At 37.4% G+C, this 22,027-nt stretch overlaps 1 protein-coding gene across 1 annotated transcript in view; it reads left to right on the top strand.

Annotated features, from left to right (window-relative positions):
- The window catches only part of SLC9A9 (solute carrier family 9 member A9), a 174,725-nt gene that overhangs the window by 77,466 nt on the left and 75,232 nt on the right, over nt 1-22,027 (top strand). The window contains exons 9-10 of the mRNA XM_064721191.1: nt 1,759-1,847; nt 20,804-20,917. Of these exons, the coding sequence (XP_064577261.1) occupies nt 1,759-1,847; nt 20,804-20,917 (203 nt within the window). The remainder of the gene's footprint in view (nt 1-1,758; nt 1,848-20,803; nt 20,918-22,027) is intronic.

Genomic DNA, 22,027 nt, shown 5'->3' with positions numbered 1-22,027 from the left:
GGATATTCATTACAAACAATTTTCTCCAAGCCTTTTAATGAACTATTCATTGTGAGAGTCATGGCTGGTACATATTAAGCTTTCAATTGTAGCAATTGGAATATTCCACTGCATTCCTCCAGTCTTCCCTGGAAACAGGGTATCTGGTTTCTACACTTGCATAATTGCATGGTTCAGTTCATTTATTCTTATTGCAAAATCAGATTTAAGCCATTTTATTCTTCATGACACTCTCTTGGTTTTCCTCACTACCCATAATTAACAGTTTCTTAGCAGTCAAAACCAGTTTATAATCACTGCTGAATTAAATAGTCAATTTTTAAAATGCAAGACTTGACATCCTGATGATTAATAGAGAAGAAACTGCATCAGAAACTCTTATCTCCATTTCAGTTACTGAGCCTGGAGCTAGTGATACTTAGCAACATTACTGTTTGCCTGTATTTTTAACTGAAATGTCATTGTTTGAGCATCCCAGTGCATATTATTAATGCCTTGAGAATTTTTAAACTCTTCAGATCAGTTCTGCACAATCAAATCCAGTTACTGAGAAAAAAGAATTAGACACATTCATGAGAGCAATTAGACCTCACAAAAATATAAACTTCTGGAATGTATTTCAGCAATGACAATCTCACCACACCCCACAATATTTACCATGAAGAAAAGGCTTAGTTTAGCTAGGAAAAAAAATTCAAAACAGACTTAAAATAAATATAAGAAACAAAGACACACTAAAAGTTCAGTGGAATTTCTCTTGCCTAAAGAGTCAGTGTTCTGTAGAAACAGTGCAGGTAAATTTAAACTATAAAGAGAACTCAGAAGCTAACAAAATGTCTGCAGGGAACAATGATCAGAGTGGACACAAGGAAGCCCTGAGCTGTTGTGTAAATAATTATCTGTGCAGATATGCCCCAAGTTTAGGAAAAAGACAGAGCGTTCTCCCTCCATGGCCATTTGCATGTGGCTACTGGTGGACACCGGTTTTGGATTTCTGTTTTCTCCCTATGTGTGTTCCTCCTGCACTATCTCTGCCCAATCTTACCAGCTGCTTTGATTACACTACTGCACACAGTGATGTTACTCTGTGATACCAGTGAGTTACAACCAGGGCCAAGGCAGTATTGAAAAATATCCCTATAAAACAAATTTGTTACTATTATTCCTGACAATCCTGCTTCCCCTGCAGACCTTCCACAAGCTGGGACTACAACTGTGTCCCCAGGCACTGACCTGCTTGTTCTGGGCAGCACAGCTTGCACCTGCCAGAGCATCCCTTTAAAGCACAGTGTTGTTGTTCACCTGGACATTGTTACACACTGCTTGTGATAAGATACAATCAGGCACAGACTGGAATGATTTTACCCTTTTGCAGTCATTCCCTACCAAGTGATCCCAAACCATTTAAATGTAACCTTTTTTTTCCTTTCCTATTCAGTCCCTGCCAAATTCTTTCAAATAGTCCAAATTCCTACATGTTACAATTATGTTAGTCCTACACTTACAATTACTGTCAGATTATGATTGGATCATACCATGTATTAATTGAAGAAAAATTTCTACGGCCTTTGAATTTCCAAATACACAACAGTGGAAATGCTATGAAAGCATGATTGGCCTTAGAACATATATCTCAAATTTCTTTGGTTATAAAAAGCTATTAACAGACTAATTTGGTTTTTTATGCAGCCTTTTGCAAGTCTAAGTAAGAAAACAGAAGCAACTAACCCTTTTTTTTTTTTTTTTTTTTAATTCCAGGTATTGTTGCTGTCCTTTTCTGTGGAGTCACACAGGCCCATTACACCTACAACAACCTGTCAGCAGATTCCAAAATGAGAACTAAACAGGTAGGACATGGAAATAAATGACATCATGTTTTACACTGGTGTAAGGAGTAACAGTCACCGCAATACAGCTGGATGGGATCTCATCAATGCAAAGCAAGAGATTTACACCTCCATCAGGGGAAGGACTGGAGATATTGCCAGGAAAACAGTAACAATTATCAGCATAAGCAAAAAAATAAGGATATAAGAATCTGTTCTTCCCAAGAGACCTGAAATGCCAGACAGGTGCGGAGATAACAGCTTGCACCAACTTCCATGCAAAAATGCTTCAAAATTAAGGAAATCAAAGAGCTCCAGTAAGTAAAACAGAAGTGGTCTGAAAGATTGGATCCCTGTAGATTTTTGCAAAGGGATTATATGAACTGCAGTCTGGCCCACAAATTTAAGCAATGACATTGTTTGATTTCTGTTTCATTAAAAATTGTCATAATTAGAAAGATAAAGATTTTTTTCTTTCCATTGTGTTGTTTAGAGTTTAGAAATGTGAAATTCAATCATCTGGGTTTTTTTTGAAGAAGTGACTAGTACAATTGTAATTCTTTTTAAAACATGAAGCTGTTCTCAGGTCTATGGCATTGCAGTGTTCAAAATACTTTTCAGCATGAGTAATTTTAGACAACCCTGCCACTACCTAGAGCCTGGTAGAAGTAATTTAAATGCAGTTTTCTTCCCTTTTAACACTGACTCATATGTCCCAAAACCCCCAGGTTGTAGGAAATCTATCTCCTAGAATAAAATGGAAACTTATGGCCCAATACTATAATTTTCATGATGCAATCTCATACCTTTTTCAGCAATTCCTTTCTTTTAAGCATTTGAAATTTTACATAGAAAAATTCATCGCTTCTTGCACATCTCAATTTAATCAAAAATCCAATTTTCTATCAAAAACAGCTTGATAGAAAAAAGTACTGACCACAGTATCAGCTCAACTGTTAGAGTCTCACAGATTTTAGATCACAAAAAAGTTTCTGGTCACTACTCCCATAATAAAGTGTTAGCTATTGAACAGTATAAGTCTTTTCAATTGTATTTCTTCATAGCAGGAGAGTCTGATGCTTTCAGAAAGTATTCCAGCAGAGAACTAACCTTTCTCTGATAACTGCATTGAAAGGGAATGACATTGAAATCTACTACAGAATTGTTTCTGTTCTGCAGAAAGACTGCATTACATATGCCATTACTCCCCTTGCATATAACTTATAATTTGAATAGAAGTTTTTTCAGGGATTCATCTGCATGTTTTAATGATGCATAGCCTCAGAGAGAGACAGAAAAAGCCAAGGTTGGTGGTATTTTTAATTATCAATGAAGCTTTTCAGCAGCAGAATCAACTAATATCTTGTTTAAATGCATCCTAGTTTTGTTCAGGTTTACTCTGTTATTCCCTTCTATTCAACAAGTGCAAAACAAAATAGTGAAAATAAACCAAATTTACCCTTGAAGACACAGAAAAGGGATTATGTGTTTCTCTATGGAGCTATGAGTTTTATGCATACTCTCCTATTCTGTTTTTCTCTTGCCCATAAGCCCTTAATCCTCAGCCTCCTTTATGATATGGTTCAAACATTGTTGTTGAATTCCTTTGAATTCTTCTAATTTATTTTCTAATCCAAATATTACTCTTTCATATGCAGCTGATTCAGTAGACCTGCATTGCCTTTTTCCTTCTCTCTTCCCAAGAATTCTCTTCAAGCAAATTTAATAAGCCACACACTTGGCATTCTTCTAATCATATATAACTTCAGTGCATCTTCAATGAATATTGTTGCTCAGACAGTTGGCTTTGCTCCCAATCTTTTTTATTACTCATTACTGGCCAAAATCAAGGGCTTTTCAGTTCTTTTATAGAATTATTCCAAAGCGGTCTCTCTCTTTTGTTACAATATGACAGATCTTTCAGAAAGGAGTGCTGAACTGCAATACACACTGACAAAACAGTGAGTTAAGGCTGAAGCTGAAGCTTACAAAAACTATGGAAATTAGATTTAAAACTGTAAATCAGATTGCAAAATTGTGTTAGCTGTTTTTAAACAAACACTTTTTCTTTACTGCTTTGCATAATTTTCTTTACATTTTTTACTTGCTTTTAAAATTTTATAGCTTGATGGTAAAATCTGGTATAGAGTTATAGAGGTATTTTTGACCCTGATGCCAAGTTCTGCATGTCCCATAATACATCATCCTTTGCTCTAAGAAGTAAAATGTTTCTCTTCAGTCACTGATGTAAAATGAGAACTTATCTACATTTCTTAAATTTAAGAATGTCTATTAAAAAGGTCTGTTAAAAGATGCCATGTAATTATTAGTCCCCATGTATCCTTTATTATTCTGTGAATCACTGTAAGATTTCATGAAACAGAAATATTAGATTTCAAGCATCTGAAACTTACAGAATCTGAAACTATAAAGCAACACTAATCTTTTCACAAAAAAATTAATTATTTTAACACTCTCATAAGAAAAGTAGATTTTAAAAAAATAGTGAAAATGCAGGCTTTAGCTAGTTTTCATTCAATTCAATTATCCCAATTTTCATTATATATTTATAAACATTCTGTGTGGTTTTACTGTCATTTTTTAAGAGGGGTGATGTTTTATGGAAGTCATTTTAAGTCATCATCATTGACCTGACAACAGCCATCATGATTTTAACAGTGAGATTGACCCTGCCCTCCATGGCAGCAAGGTTAGCTCTAACACGAGTGCTCCTGAATTTCAGGCACTTAAAGTTTAATTTATCCAATGTATCTTTAGTGAAGGAGAAGATGAAACTGCTGGGATGTGATTGAAAGCTATTTGATTCTGAGCAGCTTTCTCCAGAATTATTTACAGCTGCTATCTCCCCTCACGTTATGCTGCAGCCAGAGAGCTGCTTCTAAATCTTGGGACATCACAGCTCCAATTTTACTTTAGGCTTCGGATGTACAGCTGGGCTGGGCTGATTTGCTCTGCTACAAGAAAGTCAGAGGCTGGGCAGGGTGTTGTGAGATAAACAGAAATCCCTGGTTTGTTTAAAGTGGGCAGAGTGTAAATCCCTACAGGTCACCTCTAGAAAAGGATTCATGGATAAGATTGTGTTTTCTACAGGAAGATAAGATTCTTGGCTCTGTTTTTCTCTCCACCCTCTATCACTTTCACTCAAATGCCAAACTAAGACCAGCACATTTTCCTAGTGGTGGAGTACTGACTAATGGCCATAAATATACTTCTGAGCTGTATCTTTTCTGGTCATGCTCCTTTAACTCTGGGGAACAACTCCAACAATGAGAGCGGGGCAGGGCAATACCTCTCTTTGGTTAAGCGTGCAAGGGTATGAAGAATTCTCTTTGTAGACAAAATAGTGTCAGCAAGTTACAAATTCTGGAAAGGGAATTCTGAAATGTATCACCTAAGGAAGAAGAGCCAGGGAATTACAAGAAGACAGAGGAAAACATGTCCAGCCAACAAGGGAATATGTCACACTGCCCTGCCTGTCTCCATTCATTCCCCAAGCTAAGCCTTGTTCTCATGGTCACCTCTGAAACAGGTGTGTCTAACCTCTGGCGAAGGTTACTTTCTCCAATGAGGTGCGGAAGCCTTTCTAATCACATGAGGAGTTAAACAGTTACTCACCTGTGCTGCTGTTCCTGATAGCAAGCCCATTAAGGGAACAAGCTGCCTCAGAGAGAGGAGCTCCTGCCCTGATTGTTCAGCTGCACTGGGCGTGCTGTGCGCACAAGATTCCAAGTTAAGATTTCAGTGGCCCTTCACCTCCAAGGTTTAACACAGGCAGGAGAAGGAGATAAACATCACTGCTGCTTAACTTGGGAGTAACTTCACCAAGATGCAGTCTCACTCAGAGGCTTGAGCAGATCAGTTTGCACTGCAGGGCTCAAAGTTCAGACTGCTCTTGGGCTCTGCTCACTGATGGGCATAGTACTGATTGCTTCAAATTTTAATCTCTGCACTATAAAGCAGACATGATTATCTCTGATTAATAAAAGTCATCACTTTGCAGGGGAGCAGCTAATATTTCCTGGAAATCCCTGAAAAATACATGAAGCTTTCAAAAGGTTCCTAGTATATGTCTTCCAACAAGGACACTGGCTAGGGATCAATCAGCTGATTTCTGGATCAGAAATTAAGCTGCATTCCAAAGACACTTTAGTGTAAAAGGATTGTGGTTTTAAGCATATTAGTTTCATTCTAATTAATCACATTAATCAAGACATGTGGAAACAACAGTCATAAGATTTTTTGTAGTTTCTCAAAAACTGCAAATCAAATCTTTATAGTTTCTTGACCCTAATATGTTATAGTATAGTCTCAATACAGACTTTAGACTTAGAATAACAGAATCATTGAGGTAGGAAAAGATCTCCAAGACCATCAAGTCCAATCATCAACCAAATACTACCATGCCACATCTACTCATTTTTTGAACACTTCCAAGGATGGCATTTCCACCACTTCCCTGGGGAGTTGTTTCATCCATTATTATGGACTCACTTCAGAAGCAAAGCAAAACAGTAGAGCAAAAGTAAAGTATGGCAATAGAGGTATCCAAATCAACTGAAAGGGGGAAAAATCAATTAATCAAAGGAGTGTAACCTGAATGCCAACAAACAATGTTTACTAAAAAGAGCACTGCAGGACTAAAGGCAGAGAGGTAACTGAAGTCACTGTATCCCAATGAAGCACCATCACTGGGATCTCAAATTCTCCTGCTTTCCTGCTGGCCTATGGATCTTGTAAACCAGTCACAAGCAGACCTACAGCCAGCAGTGCAACAACAAATCTCCTTTCTCCAGATAGATAATTCTGTCTTATAGTATTCTCCCATCAGCTGTCTTTTGAGAAGAAAATAAATAATGCACTGCAAATTCTGCTTTAGCAGCAGAATGATGTCTCCTGTGTTTGCTGTTAAAAGCACATGCCAGGAGCTGCAGCTACTGCTGTTACCTTTCTGTGAGAGGAGGAGAGCAGCTGGGGAGAGGTGACTGCACTACCAACCCCCAAACTGCATCTGCTTTGTGAGGGTCCCACTCCCGATATCCAGCACCCATACCTGGCAGAAGCAGCCCTTTCATTTCACAGGGAGCTGCAGCACAAAATGAAATGGTTTGGTGCCTTTATCTTAAACCCTCCACAGTCACACTGGACATGTGTGTGCCCTGGGGCTTTGGCTCTGCTATTTGTGTGAACATTTAAGAGATCAAACCAAGAGAGCTGGGCTTGCTGCTATATTACACAGCCTACATTAATTTATCTCTGGTTAATGCCTACTATTTTCTGTTATCAAACATTGGACTGTTTATAGATAATGAGTTTATACTTCTAGGAAGAAAAGTACATGCACAAATGTCAGGTTATAATGGCTCTTATAATTCAAACTCAATTTATAAAAAAAAAAAAAGAGTATTTCTAGGCAGAGGAAAACCCTAAATGCCCTAGATTATTAGCAAGGCAGAACTACCACAGAACATAAGGATACACAAGGATAATTCTCATCCTTTTGAAATGAGCAGCCTAATTGACAGCTGTTGTGATTTGTTCCCTCTTCTTAGAGACAAATGACCTTTAAGGCACTGCAAGAGGTCAGTATTTCCAACACAAATGATTGGCAAAGAGAAAGACTGAAAGAAAAGTTATCTCTCAGAAAGGTTACCACCAGTACCAGATTCTAATCTGCCTTTGTGTCTGTGCTGTGCAGGGGGAATCTGTTTTCCCAGCATGCCTCAATCACAGTGCCCACAGGAAAATTTCACACTAGAATGGGGGTTTATTATCTTCCAAAGTATAGAGCTGGCTGTCTGACAGTTCTCTGAGAGCAAACTGGAAATTCTTTTTGGCTAATGCATGGCATTCAGGTCTGGCACTCTTCAATAATACACAAGAGGTCTTTGCCTAAGGAATCCAGTAAAGTCCAAATTCTTGGTGAGCATTAAATTAGTTGCATGCATTAAGCACATTTTTCCATTTAAGTGGAGACTGAGCATAAAAGTTAGCTCTGATGGCCACTGTCTCATCTGAACAAAAGAAAGTTCTCTGATTTCCAGCCTCCTTGAACTCCTGCAAGTTCAGACTCAAAAGTGATAAAGACTGAGGCTTCAGGCAGTGCTGCCCAGGAAACAGCACAGGTGACCAACTAACAGGGCTCAACAGAAAGGTCTGGAGGAGATACTCCTTTTGATAACAAGAGTCTGAAAATAAAATAGCATTTGGAAAGATTTTGTTGTACTGGAATAGCATTAGTATAGTTTTGCCCATGTTTTACACAGTTTTGCTTAAATATTTCAGAAATTAGTAATATTAAGGAAAAACCTTGATCTTGTTTTCTGGTATTTCATCCAGATTTTTTTTTTTCTTTTTTTTTTTTGAGACAAGGCCTATAGCAAAAATCTTCATTGTGCAGCTGTTGAAAACAATCAGGGAGAACACAGAAATGCCTTTGTAGTTTTTTCTTTTGGAGAGAAGGAGATGACACATACATAAAAGGGTTGTAAGCACAGTTTAAAAAATAATGGTTTATGCAGCATTTATCTTATGGCTATTAGGATCAGATACCTGAAACTGTAGGTAAAATCTATTTCTAATTTTTGTGTAGCTAACCTACATTGGAAACAACACAAGCCAGAGTCTTCTACCCTTCTAAAAGTCCAAAGCTGAGGTCTCTAGACATTGGCTATCATTACAGCTTAAGTCTTTGTACCCATGGAGCAGCAGCCCCTCATTCTTGCCCTGTGCTCTCCCTGCTGAGCTCCAGCAGTGTCAGCTGTGCTGGCTGAGCCCTGTGCTCCTGACTGCAGAGCCAGAGCATCTCTGCAGAGCCCCTGGCTCTGGCACAAACAGCCTGCCCCGGTTCGGCAATTGCCTTCTTCTCTCTAATTGAATATGCACCACATGCAGAGTGCTTGTAATAATTGTTACCTTTAAAATGGATTGCAATTGACAGGAAGTGTACAATGAATTCCAGTCCTCTGCACAGCTATTTTCTGTGTTTAGCAGAAAAAGATGAATGCTGGAGACATGCCAGGTGCATTGTTTGACCAGATGCACCATAAGATCTTATGGAACCCTGTAGAACAGTGTAATGCTATAAAGAAATCTAAAGCTGCTTACTGTATGGGTTTAACAAGAAGAATCATAATAACACAAGAAAATCTTGATTTCTGCAGAAGAAATTATACTACCATGTCTTTCAATCTGAATTTCTTAACAAAATCCCTCATTATCTGACTGATGTTCCTGATTACTTCACCATGCTAAAAGAATGTTAATCTGCAGTCTCTTTACATGTGACTCCCCTTAAATTTATGTGAAAATGCTGTAATTGTTTCCTCTCTTTCAGCTGTGAGTTACATGATGGATGGTAAACAGCTAGAAATCATTGCTATGAGTAACCAATAACAGCAGACTTCATAACTCTGGTGCATCAGTAATTACCTGCATCATTTATGGTTTATATAATAAATTAGCTGCTTTCCTACCCATAATACTGAAAACCCTGGGTGTCCATATACACAAATCTTGTTAGAATATTCACTTCTATACTTCATTCTGTAGTTTCCATTTTCCCTCTTTTTGTACACCTGCATTAGAGATTCCTTAAGTGAGAATGTGCAGATGTGCTCTGGCCTCATTAGCTCCCATAAGACATGTGCCCCTTTGTCATCAGCATTTTATGAAGAATATCATATTCTAGTGTCTTAAACACATACACACACACAGAGAATAAAGAAAAGTACTTTGAACCTATGAGGAAGAGAAATTCTCTTGATAGACAAAGAAATAAATATTTTCCTTAATTTTGCTTAAGCACAGAAACTGGAAAATAACACACTGAAATGTAATTCATACCCTGAAGTAACCCAGAACTGTAATGAAGCAGTATTTCTACAGAAAAGCTCATCTTGTTGAAAAATGATGTCATTTTTGATGCTGGTAGGCTAAGGAACATAATACCATATGCAAACTAGTTTCCAAATGGTTTCATTAAAGTTTTTACAATCTGTTTAAACATTAAACATTTTCTTTAAATATTAATAAAGATCTTAGATTGTTAGGGTTGCATTTACTCTTCCAGCACAGTATCAGATGCCAGCAGTTAGCTAACATATACCAACTGGAATTATAACAGATAGGCCAAATTCACATTGGCATGTGGAGAAAGGTGTAAGGAGCTCCCAAAGTGAGACCTGTGTCCTGGCTGCCCTGGAAGTGCCCTGGATCACAAATGAGGCTCTCATGTGTGCTGCTCTGTGCAGTGGAGTCAGACTGCTCGGGGCTGTGAGAGCTCCTGCAGAACCAGCACAGCTTTACAGAACTCTGCAGATGCTGCTGTGCTCCATCAGTCTCACCAGAGCTTTGAAGAGCAACCTCTGAGACACTTCTCCCTACTTGGGGTAGTTAATATTTATCCCAAGTTTTTAAGTCTTCAGCTATGAAAAAATCCAGCCTTGTGCCCCACTTGTGTGAAGCACATCTAGTTTTGTGAAGAGAATCCTCTATGTAGCCTGTGAAATCAAGCCCATCCTAATTATTGCCACTGATAACAGCAACTGTGGAATGCATAAAGAGAAAAAGCAAACCAGAATCAATCTAGTCCTGGGTTAGGAGCATATTCTCATATCATCAATATGTACTGCTGAAACCGAGCAGGGTGCACTTTAACATCCCATGCTTAGAACAAATATGGTTAGCTTTAGTTTGAAGAATAACTTCTGCAATCTCATGTTTTGTAAAAGATGATATTTACAACAATTCCCTCAAACTTAATCAGTCAGAACTCCCTCATCTGAGAATTTGTGACAAGGATAAAAAAATAGAGGTAGGATTCTTCTTTTAAGTCTTCCTTAATTTTTCATACAGGAAAACTAATTTAGTAGAATTTTATATAATGAACCAAAGTCCTTTGATTTCAATGACATTTGGCTTATGCTATAAATGAGCAAGTTCTAAAAATATCTAATGACAACAGAGTTAGAAACACTCAGTCTCTTACTTAAAATATACTTATGTCCCAATGGGATTGATTTTCTCTAGTTTGGAAACACTGACACTTCATGTTATTGTGTTAGATGATTTTAATATAAGATTTATCACTAAATTCTTCAGTTATGGAACAAATCTCTAGGAAAAAACCTGTCTGGTTTGTATTTCTGTGCATAGTACACTATACTGCTAAATTGGAATGCAGTAAAATTGTTCAGCACATAGGTCAAAATAGGTTTTAATGTTGAGGGTATTCATAATAGGTACTTTAATTAGAACCCTGTGTTGCCTTACACTTGCATGAGTATGTGTCACCAGGTTCATAATTGCTCTTCCTGTGAGGGCTGTGTTTGGAAACACAATTAAGATGCTATTTCTGGCCTGGCTGGGGAGGCTACACTGGGATCTCTGCAGAGCATCCAGCACTGGGATCTCTGCAGAGCATCCAGAGTTCTGCTGCAGAGGGAGCTGACCTCACCCAAAGCAGTCTGAGGGCTTTGGGAGCTTTGCTACTTTTTACTTGATATTTTTTTAAACAGCAATGCTTTTCCTGCCCAGAAGCCCTGGGGCAATGGAGCCCTTAAGGAATCTGAGTTGTTGTGTGATTCCTACCAGCACCAAACTGCTGCTGGCAAAGATCCATTCTTGCAGTCTGTTGTTTCTCCTTTTTAACTTACATGATTTTTACATGAATGCTGATTCCTCACAATTTTCTTTCAAGGGTTGTTATCTGCAAAGTTCCCTATCAGCTGTAAGAACTTCACAAAGGCTTTGGTCAAAACTTTTAGAAGTATGTTGGTAACAATAGAATTCTCACACAATAAGCTGCAAGAAGAAAATAAATACATGTAAATAAGGCATTATAATTGTCTAAAGGCCTTGCCAGCATCCTGTCTTTTTAGTGACTGCACAGCTGTGTTTCCATTGCACAATTAATGGCTTTCCTACCTTCCAAAGAGACATTTGTACCAAATGGTAGCACAGTGCAAGACATACCAAACAGCTGACAATAGCTCATCTTTTCCTCATGGCACCGGCTGTGCACATAATTAAGGGCTAAATGCCCTTTGTCAAAAGTTTTCAGATTAAATATCTAAATCATGACTAGGATTCAAATAAGTCCCTATCTTTCCACATATTTTGGTACCTATATACTTTCATTAACCTACAATAATGAACTGGGGTACAAGTTGGTGGATCTTTTTCAAGCTTTTGACTTTTAATTCAGCTTCAGTCACACAAATTAAAGGAGGTATTGACCATTTTATGACTCCAGAGAACCTGAGAAGAGTAAGGAGTGTTTGAAAATTCCAAACAGACAATCAGCACCCTCAGAAGCACACACTCATGTAGTAATTACAATTTTTCTTGTAAAAGCATTTTTCTGAGCTGCCCAATGATATGTCCCTAGTACACTCACCTTCTGCTTTCCCACAGAATCTTACAGAAGGTATTTTAATCATTTCATTACACATTCTTAATTTTATGTAAAATAGTCACCTGAGCTCTCAGATTTAAGTATAGTTGAAGATGTATCTTAGTGTAGCAATTTTAATTTCTACTTGTTTTACTGTTTTTCTTTTTCCCGTTGTTGATGCCAGTAAAACATCACCAGTGAGACCATAAGTAATTTAGTAGACCTGAAAACACTGGAAATCTTTGCAATACTTTTTCCAACAGTTCAGCATCTTCTATTCTGTTTCAGCTGAAGTCAAATTATGTCTCATTTATCACATCTCCATGGAGCACTCTAGATTACAGCTTTAAGTGTAAAGGAGTGTTAGATGAGAAAAGCCACGTACTCTAATACTTAAGGGAAAAGTGTGACACACAGAGCATAGCTGCTATTCACATTTCTCAGACTTCTTGTTCAAATGCATCTCAATTCCTGAATAGCTGCCTACATCAGGAGGCAGGCAAGCTGTTTAAAGATGACTGTAGAAATGAAACAAAAGAATTCCCCAAATTCCCACATTTGCTTCCACAAGAGCAGATCAGTGAACATACTAATTCAGTATCCTGCTTCAGATACTGATATTAGAATTGCAGACTAATTGCAAATAATTCTGCCCAATGTAACTCCAGAGTGGCATTCTGCCAAGGTAATGTAGATAAAAGGTGACTCATCCATAATAGGTCTTAAAGAAAAGCAAAAGGAGCTTAATATCATGAGGAAATCATACTATTCAACACTGCTCAGATCAAGAGCAATTCTCAGCATGAGGATGCTCTGCCTGGGTTAGAAACTGGTAATGCCTTGTGTCCATTCCCAGCTTCTATAAACAAAGCAGTGTAAATATGGGAAACCTTGAACAAGTAAATGTTGCACAGAAACTCAACAAGTTATTTAGTAAAAACTCTTTTCTCTTAGATTAGGCCCCGAATAAAGAAAACAACAACACAGCATCAGAAAATTGCATGTGAATACTGATACTGCTGTCTGTTTTAGGTAAAATAGAGTAATTCCTATTTTATAGTTCTACAGCTTTATTGTTCCACAGAATTAGTTTTACAAACTTGGAAGGGAAACATTACTATTGGTAGGTAGGAGCTGCAATATCATGTCAATAGAACAGATGCAAAAAGAGCAAGTATTTGTTCTGTAGTGTCAGACTGGCAGTGAAATCTCATAGTCATGAAGAAAAGACCCCACAGACTTCATAAGAACCTTTTGCTTTTAGTCCTGATAGGTTAAAGGCCCCCATATAAGTCACTAATTCCTAATATGTCAAAGACTAACTGAATTTCTTCCAACATCCAAAACTTGGAAAGAAAGGAAACTTGAAGTGTGTTTTTAAGGACACACTTCAATAATTAGTATTAGAGTATATTTCCTCTCAGCAAATTGAAATAGAATAAATTGCATTTTCCCTTGTTAGAAATTGAATTGCTTGCAAGAGGTTAGGACTCTGGTGGCAGATCACAGAAAAAATAAAAGCACATTTGAGAGGAATGAAAGGGAGAGATGAGGTTGATTTTGTGCTTTAATTTTGAAATATCAGCAGCAGTTCCTCTAATTCTAATAAAAAAGCAGAGATGCAAATGATCTATTAGGTCATTGTCATTTTAAAGATAACTATATTAAATTGACAACATTACTATTTTTCTTTGATCAGAAGAAGAAGTCATGTCTTAAAGCAGCTAAGTCTCCTTTGCTACTGGAAGTTTGCTTTCTCAAAGCCACCACTTGTTTCTTTCTTTTGCTTATTTTTTTAACCATTATTCCACATAGTTCTTAATGCTCTGTTTATGTCCCCACTTCCACATGATCATTGATTTGCCAGCCCAGAAAGAACATTCCAAGAAAGTATCATTTGAACTGTTCAGAATACATCCTTGAGCTTCATTTTCAGTGATGTTATTATTATCTGGCTGTTTTTTATTCTTTTTCTTCTACACAGAGTCTGATTTCAGCTTCATGAGAGTACTCACTTAATCCTGGACAGCATAAGCTGTTAACATTCTCTTCATTTTCCATTACCATCATTGCCTCTACCAGGGAATGGAAGAGGCATCAACGTTCACAAAAATGTCCAAATTGAGCCTCAACACAGTTATTCCAGTACTACCACTATTTTCAGGCCAGTGAAAAGTTCTTTATATCCCATCAAACAATTTTCCAGCTGCACTCTATTATGCCCCATCTGGAGCAGAACCCTTCCTTAATCCCTGCAGAAACCAGTCCTGCTCAAATAAACTCAGCGAGTTTGAACTGCAGGAATCCCTGAGCACATAATCCTGAGACAACAGAGCACTGGGTCACTCCTTCCTTTGTGCCTGCAACATCTCAGTCCAGGAATTTAAGATAAATAAGCATTTTGGAAATGTTGTTTCTAGTTTGTGAACCAAAGAAGAACTTGGCTGAGAAGCTGTACGAACAGGCCCCATCACCTCTCTCTTTTGGTGGCAGCTTCCATTCAGGGGTCATTCTGGGGTTATTTTTAGGTACCATTTAAGGTGCTGTACAGTAGCAAAAGTTGGTTGTGCTGCATGAAAAGGAGATACTGGAACACATTTGGGGAAAAAAAAAAAAAAAAACAAGCAACTTTGCAGAAATCCCCTTTTCTAAGCAACTTAACAAGACTAATGATCCAGAGCTAGATCCAAATTTGATTGAAGACAGCATTTAATTTAAATACCAAATTCTTATTGGCTGCCTAATTTTCAACAGTTTTGCTTTAAACTTCTTTTTTTAAGCAAAGCCATTCAAGACCTATGATAATTTTAACAGTAGGATTTGCCTTTATATCTGAGGCCAACAGTTTTGCTTTGCTGTTGGTGGTCAGAAGTGTATTCTGTGCCAGTAGTTTGTCCAGCTTCTCCCAAGCTGAACTTTGGTGATGGTGAGTAGATTATGCCAGAAAGAGTAAGCCATACCGTGCAAATGCAAAATATTGCTGGCCTTTCCTTCCCCTTGGTGCTACTGGTTTTTTTCAGATCTTTTCCCTTTCCTAGTTCTTCCTCAGGCCTTATGAATCCCTTAAACCTCTCAGATCTATAGGGAAATAGAAAGTTATTGTGTGTCTTCCAGAAATCTGTTGGGCTGAAATTCATTTAATTCAGTAGCAAAGTCCACTGATAAAAAAGACCAGAATTTTTCCCAGGATATTGAAGATCCTGTAAGAATTTCTCTCTGCTAGTGTGTTTGCAAGTTGAGAGTCAGATATGCTTGCATATCAAAATGAACACCATAAACAAGTTTATATTCTATCATGAATTTGAGTTACTTTTGCTGATTCTTTCATCTAAGCATATGCAGAAATGAGCATTATATCATTATGCTGTGAGCATTCATTATAGCTGTGTAAGTTTTCAAGAAAAATGTTCAAATCCAAATCTCTTCCTAATTTTGAAACTTCTAATCTGAAGAGAAATAAAATAAAGCAATTTCGCTATAATAAAGGTTTCTATGATCTCAGGAAAATTATAGTAGCTTGAATTCTCATGGTATTTTAATTCAAAAGAGTTAAGGAAAAGTAATTTTCATCAATTATTAATTTATCAATATCCTTGACTTCATGGAGTATTTTGAAATCTGTGATATATTTAAATAGATAATAAATTTTAAATTATTCAAAGATAATAAATTCTATAACCATCACTTAACACTGAATTCTTGGGGTTTTAGCAGCTCTGCCACCCTTAGATCTCTCTTAAAGCTATATTCAATTTTACATCCTAGCTTCCTAGCTGCTGTTGGAGTATGGAAACTCCTGTTTTGATGCAGGAATATATCCCTGTAGGGTGCATCCCCCAGAGAGGTGGCATTTCCCATGTTTTTGGCTAAATCAGTGCAGCTACAGAAGGCCTGCAGGTACCTGCAAGAGGTGGATGACATTCCTTCAGCAGATATTAAATCAAGTGAACGAATGCAATATTGCCATCACTGATTAAAATTCAGTCAATTTTGCTGGAAGGAATTTGAGGATGTAATTCAGCCTCTACCCAATACCTCTGTACTAATGTTGTTCCCTCAAGAGGAAGGAATACTGTTTGCCATTCTGCTTTTACCCAGTCCTGTCATACTAACTTTATTCTCTTGAGATGAGAAGTGTTCCTTAAAATATCAGTATTTGAAAAATCTTACATTTTCCATCTCCCCAGCCACAAGAGGACTGTGGCAATGATTATGTTCATTTTCTCCTTTTGATGCTCCTTTAAGGAATTCTATTTTCATTGCAGGTAAGATTGGTACTTAGTGTGTTCCATCTTCCAGGTGCATTAATTACTTACCTAGAAAATCTCTCTAACACTCAGTGAAAATATAAGTGGTTCTAGAAAATAAATTGAGTACCAGAAGCCACTCTGGCATAGATTATAGCTCTAATTGGCTGGAACTTAACTGTGGGGGAGGAGAAAAGGATGGAGAGGAAAAAAGATCATGCTCTCCTTATCTCACTGAAAAGTTAAAACTAATGCAGTCTTTATATCATATCAATTTTTTCACTTGAGTTAAAATAAAACATTGATCTAAGATAAACTCAGTGGCTACAGCAAGGCTTAACATACAGGTTGCTTCCTTCCTCTGCCAGTGAGAACTGAACTGCAAGGGGCATTTTCTAGAATGATGTCCCAGGTTAAAAAAGAATTTTCTAATTTTTAATCTCTCTTAGAACTTTCAACAGCTGAGAGTAATAGAAAAGCAAAGCATATTTCATGAATGATGTGTTTTTAAATACATAAATATTATGTCAATTTTACTATAAATCTTTAGTAATAACCACTACTTACAGAGGAAATTACCAAAGCAAAGCAAATACCATTCTCAGTAATTCACTGAGCTAAACACCTAAACCAAGTGCCCGGATTAGTTCTGAACTGGTGTTCTTGTAATTAATGCTTTACTCTGCAATGTGCTGGCATTGGTGATTTATTACAGCTCTTACATTAAAAATATAACCACATTTATAGACTTTGTGGAGAGTTAGAAATGCCACATTACAAATGAGGGGGTTTAGTTTTATTAGTTTTATAACAAAAAAATGTCTTATTGCTATGTTAAAACGGTTTTCTGGTAGCCCTGGGAAAACTAATAGTGGTGTATAAGCACTTTATGGCAATTTCATTTAGAGTAGAAAGAGGTTGGTAGTCTGTGGGTGACAAGGGAAGAAAATTTATGGTTATGGAGAAAATACTTGCAAACACTTGGAATCCAGGACTTTAATCCTAAATTTTCCTTCCCACAAAAGTAATCCCACTTGCAAGTACATATATTCAAAATACTGAGAATTTTTGAGTGACATCTAAGCAGCCCCTGGGCCACAGCACGGCCCTGGCTCGTGGCCCCTCAGACAGGAGAGGATGTCACCCACATCCTACTGTGTATGGTGCCACTCCTTGGGGCACCCAGGGATTTTTAAATTCCAGCTGAAATCTATTGCTCCCATTTTTCTACTTCTCATCCAAAGGTCTTGACATCTCCTCTTTAAAACAACTCCAGAAACATCTGACTGAAAGGCATCTGACTGAAATTTGGGAAAAAAGCTCCTATGGAAGCTGTTTCTTAACATGGTTTTCAGAAGATCTCTTTACAACAAATTGTTTTGCTCTGAAGGGGTTCGTGCTGCACAGCACTGACAGTAAAGTGCTAAATGGAATCTCTCCATGGGCTCTGTATCACTGTTGAACAAAACACAGAAGCTGAGCACTGCATAAAACATTGCACTTAAATACACTAATAAAAGTAAAGCCAAGAGAACAGTGGGTCATTTTTATGCTATATCAGCAAATGTCATGTTCCAGGAAACAGCATTCAGATATCACTCCTTTTATGACAATAACTAGTTCTGAAGCAATTGTTTTATTTAATTCTTTCTATTGTGAGAAATTTGACTCAGTTGCAGTCAGTGAATAAATGTGTCATATGAGTGAGTGATAGATTTTTTAAAAAGAGAGCAAACTATGCAGGGAACACAGAAGATTCTGAATTAAGCTAACAAGCTAGTTTTACCATTTTAAGGAGCTGAAGCTTTGATAATAGATCATATCATGGTTGTGCCTGGAACAGGAAGGAGTGGAGCCTGCTCTAATTTAGCTATTGAAATAACACCTGGATTTTTGCAACACAAAGGAAGAAAAGTAGTCTGGATTTAATCTTCTAGCAAGCAAGCAGTGATAGTGAAAGATCAAAACACAGAGAAACTAGAGATAAGAGGGGAAAAACCAGCACAGTTCAGCAAAGATACATATTAAAAAAAAAAAAAAAAAGCTCATCGAAACAAAAAAATATTTAGGTTATATTTGCTCAGGGGGTAGCAAAAAGATTTATGTCCAGCAATTCGATTCCAACGTTGGAGGCATCTGACAGAGATGCTGTGGCTGCAAATGTGACACCCACTGTGAGCAGAGGCCAAGGAAACCAGCAGGGCTGTGCTGTGGGACACGACACGTTCACCCAGAGAGCAAAGGAAAAATGTGCTGCTCATGTTGAGTGCAAACACCCAGACAAGGATGAGGGAATTTTTTTTCTCTTTAAACAATAATTTACTGAAATCAGCCTGGAAGTTTGAAGTAGGAAGAAGCAGGAGGCATGTAGTGAGTAAAAGGAGGTAAGGTTGTGGGGAAATGAAAAAGATGCACTAAACTGGATTTGCAAGAAGTCCATAAAGATTCCATCTTGATGGGATTGCTGGGAGACAAGGGGTGAGAAGCTTAAAATCAACTACACCAAGAAAGCACTCCAGGCAAGAGTAAAAGCTTGAATTTAGTAAGATTGCTGAGAAAAAGTATAGAGCAAAGGCAATGATATAGAAAAAAAAAATCTCTTTTCCTCAAAAAATGTATATTAACAGAAGTTTTGAAAATACAAGAAAGGGAATTTAGTTTAAGAATTTGTGTTTCTAAAATGTGCATATAGTACATCTACTTTAATCTTTTTTGAGTCTTGAATAAGATTTTCTAAATGAAAAACAAAATATCATTCAGCTTTAAAACCTGGAGTGGAGTACTTTATCTCATCCCAATAATTAAAGTATGCAGTTGTGGCTCCTCATAGCAGTATCCTTCCCTTAAAATATTTTCATATATTCACAGATATCTATTTTATAGAGACGTAGATCCTGTCATGGCACTCCTGATACATTTTTCTGTTGTTTCAAACAATGCATCAGATGATATTCCCACAAAGACATGGGATCATGTTTGCTCCCAAGTGGAAATGAAAGAACTTATCATAATTTCTATGAGTTAGAAGATCTCAGACTTAGAAGTTTTTGATGACTGGTTCCTCTCATCTAAATTTAATTCAAATAATTTAAGACTGCTAAACTGCAAATATTTTTTGTGTTTGTTTTAATGTTGTTCAATATTGCAGCACAAAATGAGGGCTATGGAATGTGTTCTTGGGATAATTGATGGTGCTGCCATGGGGTCCAAAATATCCTCCCATATACTAATGGGTTTTATGCCATTTTGCCTCTGAAATTTGTTTTAATGATTTTGACAGCTCTCATTTTTCCTTTGTTAAATTTTAGTGACTGTTACTGGAAATTTATTTTTAGAAGCACAAACATATTACAAAAAATACATAAGCCCACTGAGGACAAATAAAACATCTCCATAGTAACATTCTGGATAGTGATGTACGGCTGGTTGCAGACAGACTGACAAACTTCAGTCCTAACTCTGCATCAGGAATTGTTAGCATGGAATCCTGAGCTCAAAAGTGACTTCAGAAATGAAATGCCCCTTTTTCTTCTCTGTGGTTATTTGGCAGCAATGATTGATTTTTTCCAGATGTAGTTAAATAGGAAAATTTATTTTATTAGTTTTAATATAATCAGTTGCAAATATAATCAAAAACATCCCCTCAAGGCAAACGAATATTCTGGCTTTGCTTGATTTTTCCCACAAGAAATTCTACCCTACTCATGCATTTTAAGCTTATTTTATAATACCTTTAAATGACATTTTAAATAGTTTGGTTTGAAATTAGTATTGATATTGATGTCCATACAGTGCAATAAGAATTTCCATCTGCAAGACAATATTCATAGTAATAAGAAAGACTGTGCTATATTTTAAAGGGATAAGTTCTTAAAAGTCCATTTAGGATTATTTTTCTCTCTAGGCCTTGGTGTACCCATACCCAGGACTGCATTTTGCACAGCCACTGGTGTTACCAGGAGCCATTTCCCAGGCTTCCCCTGTAAACATGAGTGAAGCTAATTTCCCTCAGCTTCCCTGAAGTTTGCACTGAAGCTCATATAACTTACTTGCTGTTTATGTATTTTACCAGTTGTCTATGTCAAGCTTTCATATACAAATCAGAGAAAAACCTGCAAGCAACTATGATTTTTAATGCTAAAAGACACCTTGTGTCTAATTTGTCAGCAAATTAGGTGGGTTTAAAATCCACCCTTGAAACAGCAGCAATTTCTGTTCCTTTCATCTAAACAGTTCTGTATTCCAAGGGAACCTGGGATAATCAGTAGTTTGCTGTAGACATGAATCATAATTATGTTCTTTCTCTCTCATTTAAGTTGTTCGAGTTCATGAATTTTTTGGCTGAGAATGTCATCTTCTGTTACATGGGACTCGCACTATTTACATTTCAAAATCACATCTTCAACCCTCTTTTCATATTTGGTGCTCTTGTATCCTTTGCTTTAAAGTACATATCTCTGTATGTGTGTGTGTGTATACATAAAAAGAATGCATGTTCCATGTGAAAAAAAGAAGTCAATAAGGAAACCAATCAGTTCCTTGAATACTAAAGATCAGTAAATTGTCAATTCCAAGCACAATAACCTATTGCCTATATGCTAATAACTGCCCCAATGCATGTAAGCACATGTTCTTTGGACAGTTGCTGTTTTGCTCCTCTGCTACAGGCAAATAGCTTTAAGCCAGCTGGGGAACGTTTGCCAGTGGTTTACAAGTGGGGTGGGAAATCGGGATAAGTATTGGGACACATCTGTGGGGACAGGTGCAACACAAAACCTCTTTTCCTGTCTGGAGCCAGTGCAGATCCACAAACTGGAGAGCTGCCTCCAGACAGATGTGTGCCATAAGCAGGACTTCCCCAAAACTACTTAAATTATATGAAGCCCTTAAAAACCACACAGTGCAGCTTTGCTCAAATCTTTCCTTCTTTATACTTGGTATCTTGGCATACATGGAATTATTTATACCCCATCATGTGCTTAAGAGGTAAGAAAAGCTCTGTGTCTTTAATTCTGCCATGGTTTCTCAATAAATCTTACTCATAGAGCAGTATAGATTCTTTTCACATTGACAATTTATTCAATGATTTTTTTTGGCTCAGAGCAGCAGCCCTCTGCTTATCACTTTTAAATGAACTGTAATAGCTTTGAAAGTTGGGAGCACACTGTTGATGTGCAGTAATTGTTATATGTAATTTCTAAATGAATAATCAGGACTGCACCAGAGCTGCAGGCAGCTCCTGGGGCAGCTGCTGGGACTCAGACATCAACTCCCAAACCCTTCACCTGCTCTCCAGTCCAGGCTGCTCAGACTGGGAGTGCCATAATTGAGCTGCAAGACAAGGGGAGGGCAAAAAAACGTGCAAAAAGCATATACAGGGAGCTCAGACTGCCTTTCTCTAAACCTGATAATGGCCTCATGGCTCCAATTAAGGCAACTTTTGGGATAGCTCCACAGAGGAGTAATAAAGAACTTCATCAGAAGAACCTCAGCAGAGAAGGGGAAGAAAAAGCAAAAAGTGCTGGGTATAGACAATATGA

The sequence above is a fragment of the Zonotrichia leucophrys genome, chromosome 9 (assembly GCF_028769735.1).
Source record: "Zonotrichia leucophrys gambelii isolate GWCS_2022_RI chromosome 9, RI_Zleu_2.0, whole genome shotgun sequence".
NCBI lineage: Eukaryota > Metazoa > Chordata > Aves > Passeriformes > Passerellidae > Zonotrichia > Zonotrichia leucophrys.
This window is presented reverse-complemented; position numbering and strand designations above follow the sequence as displayed.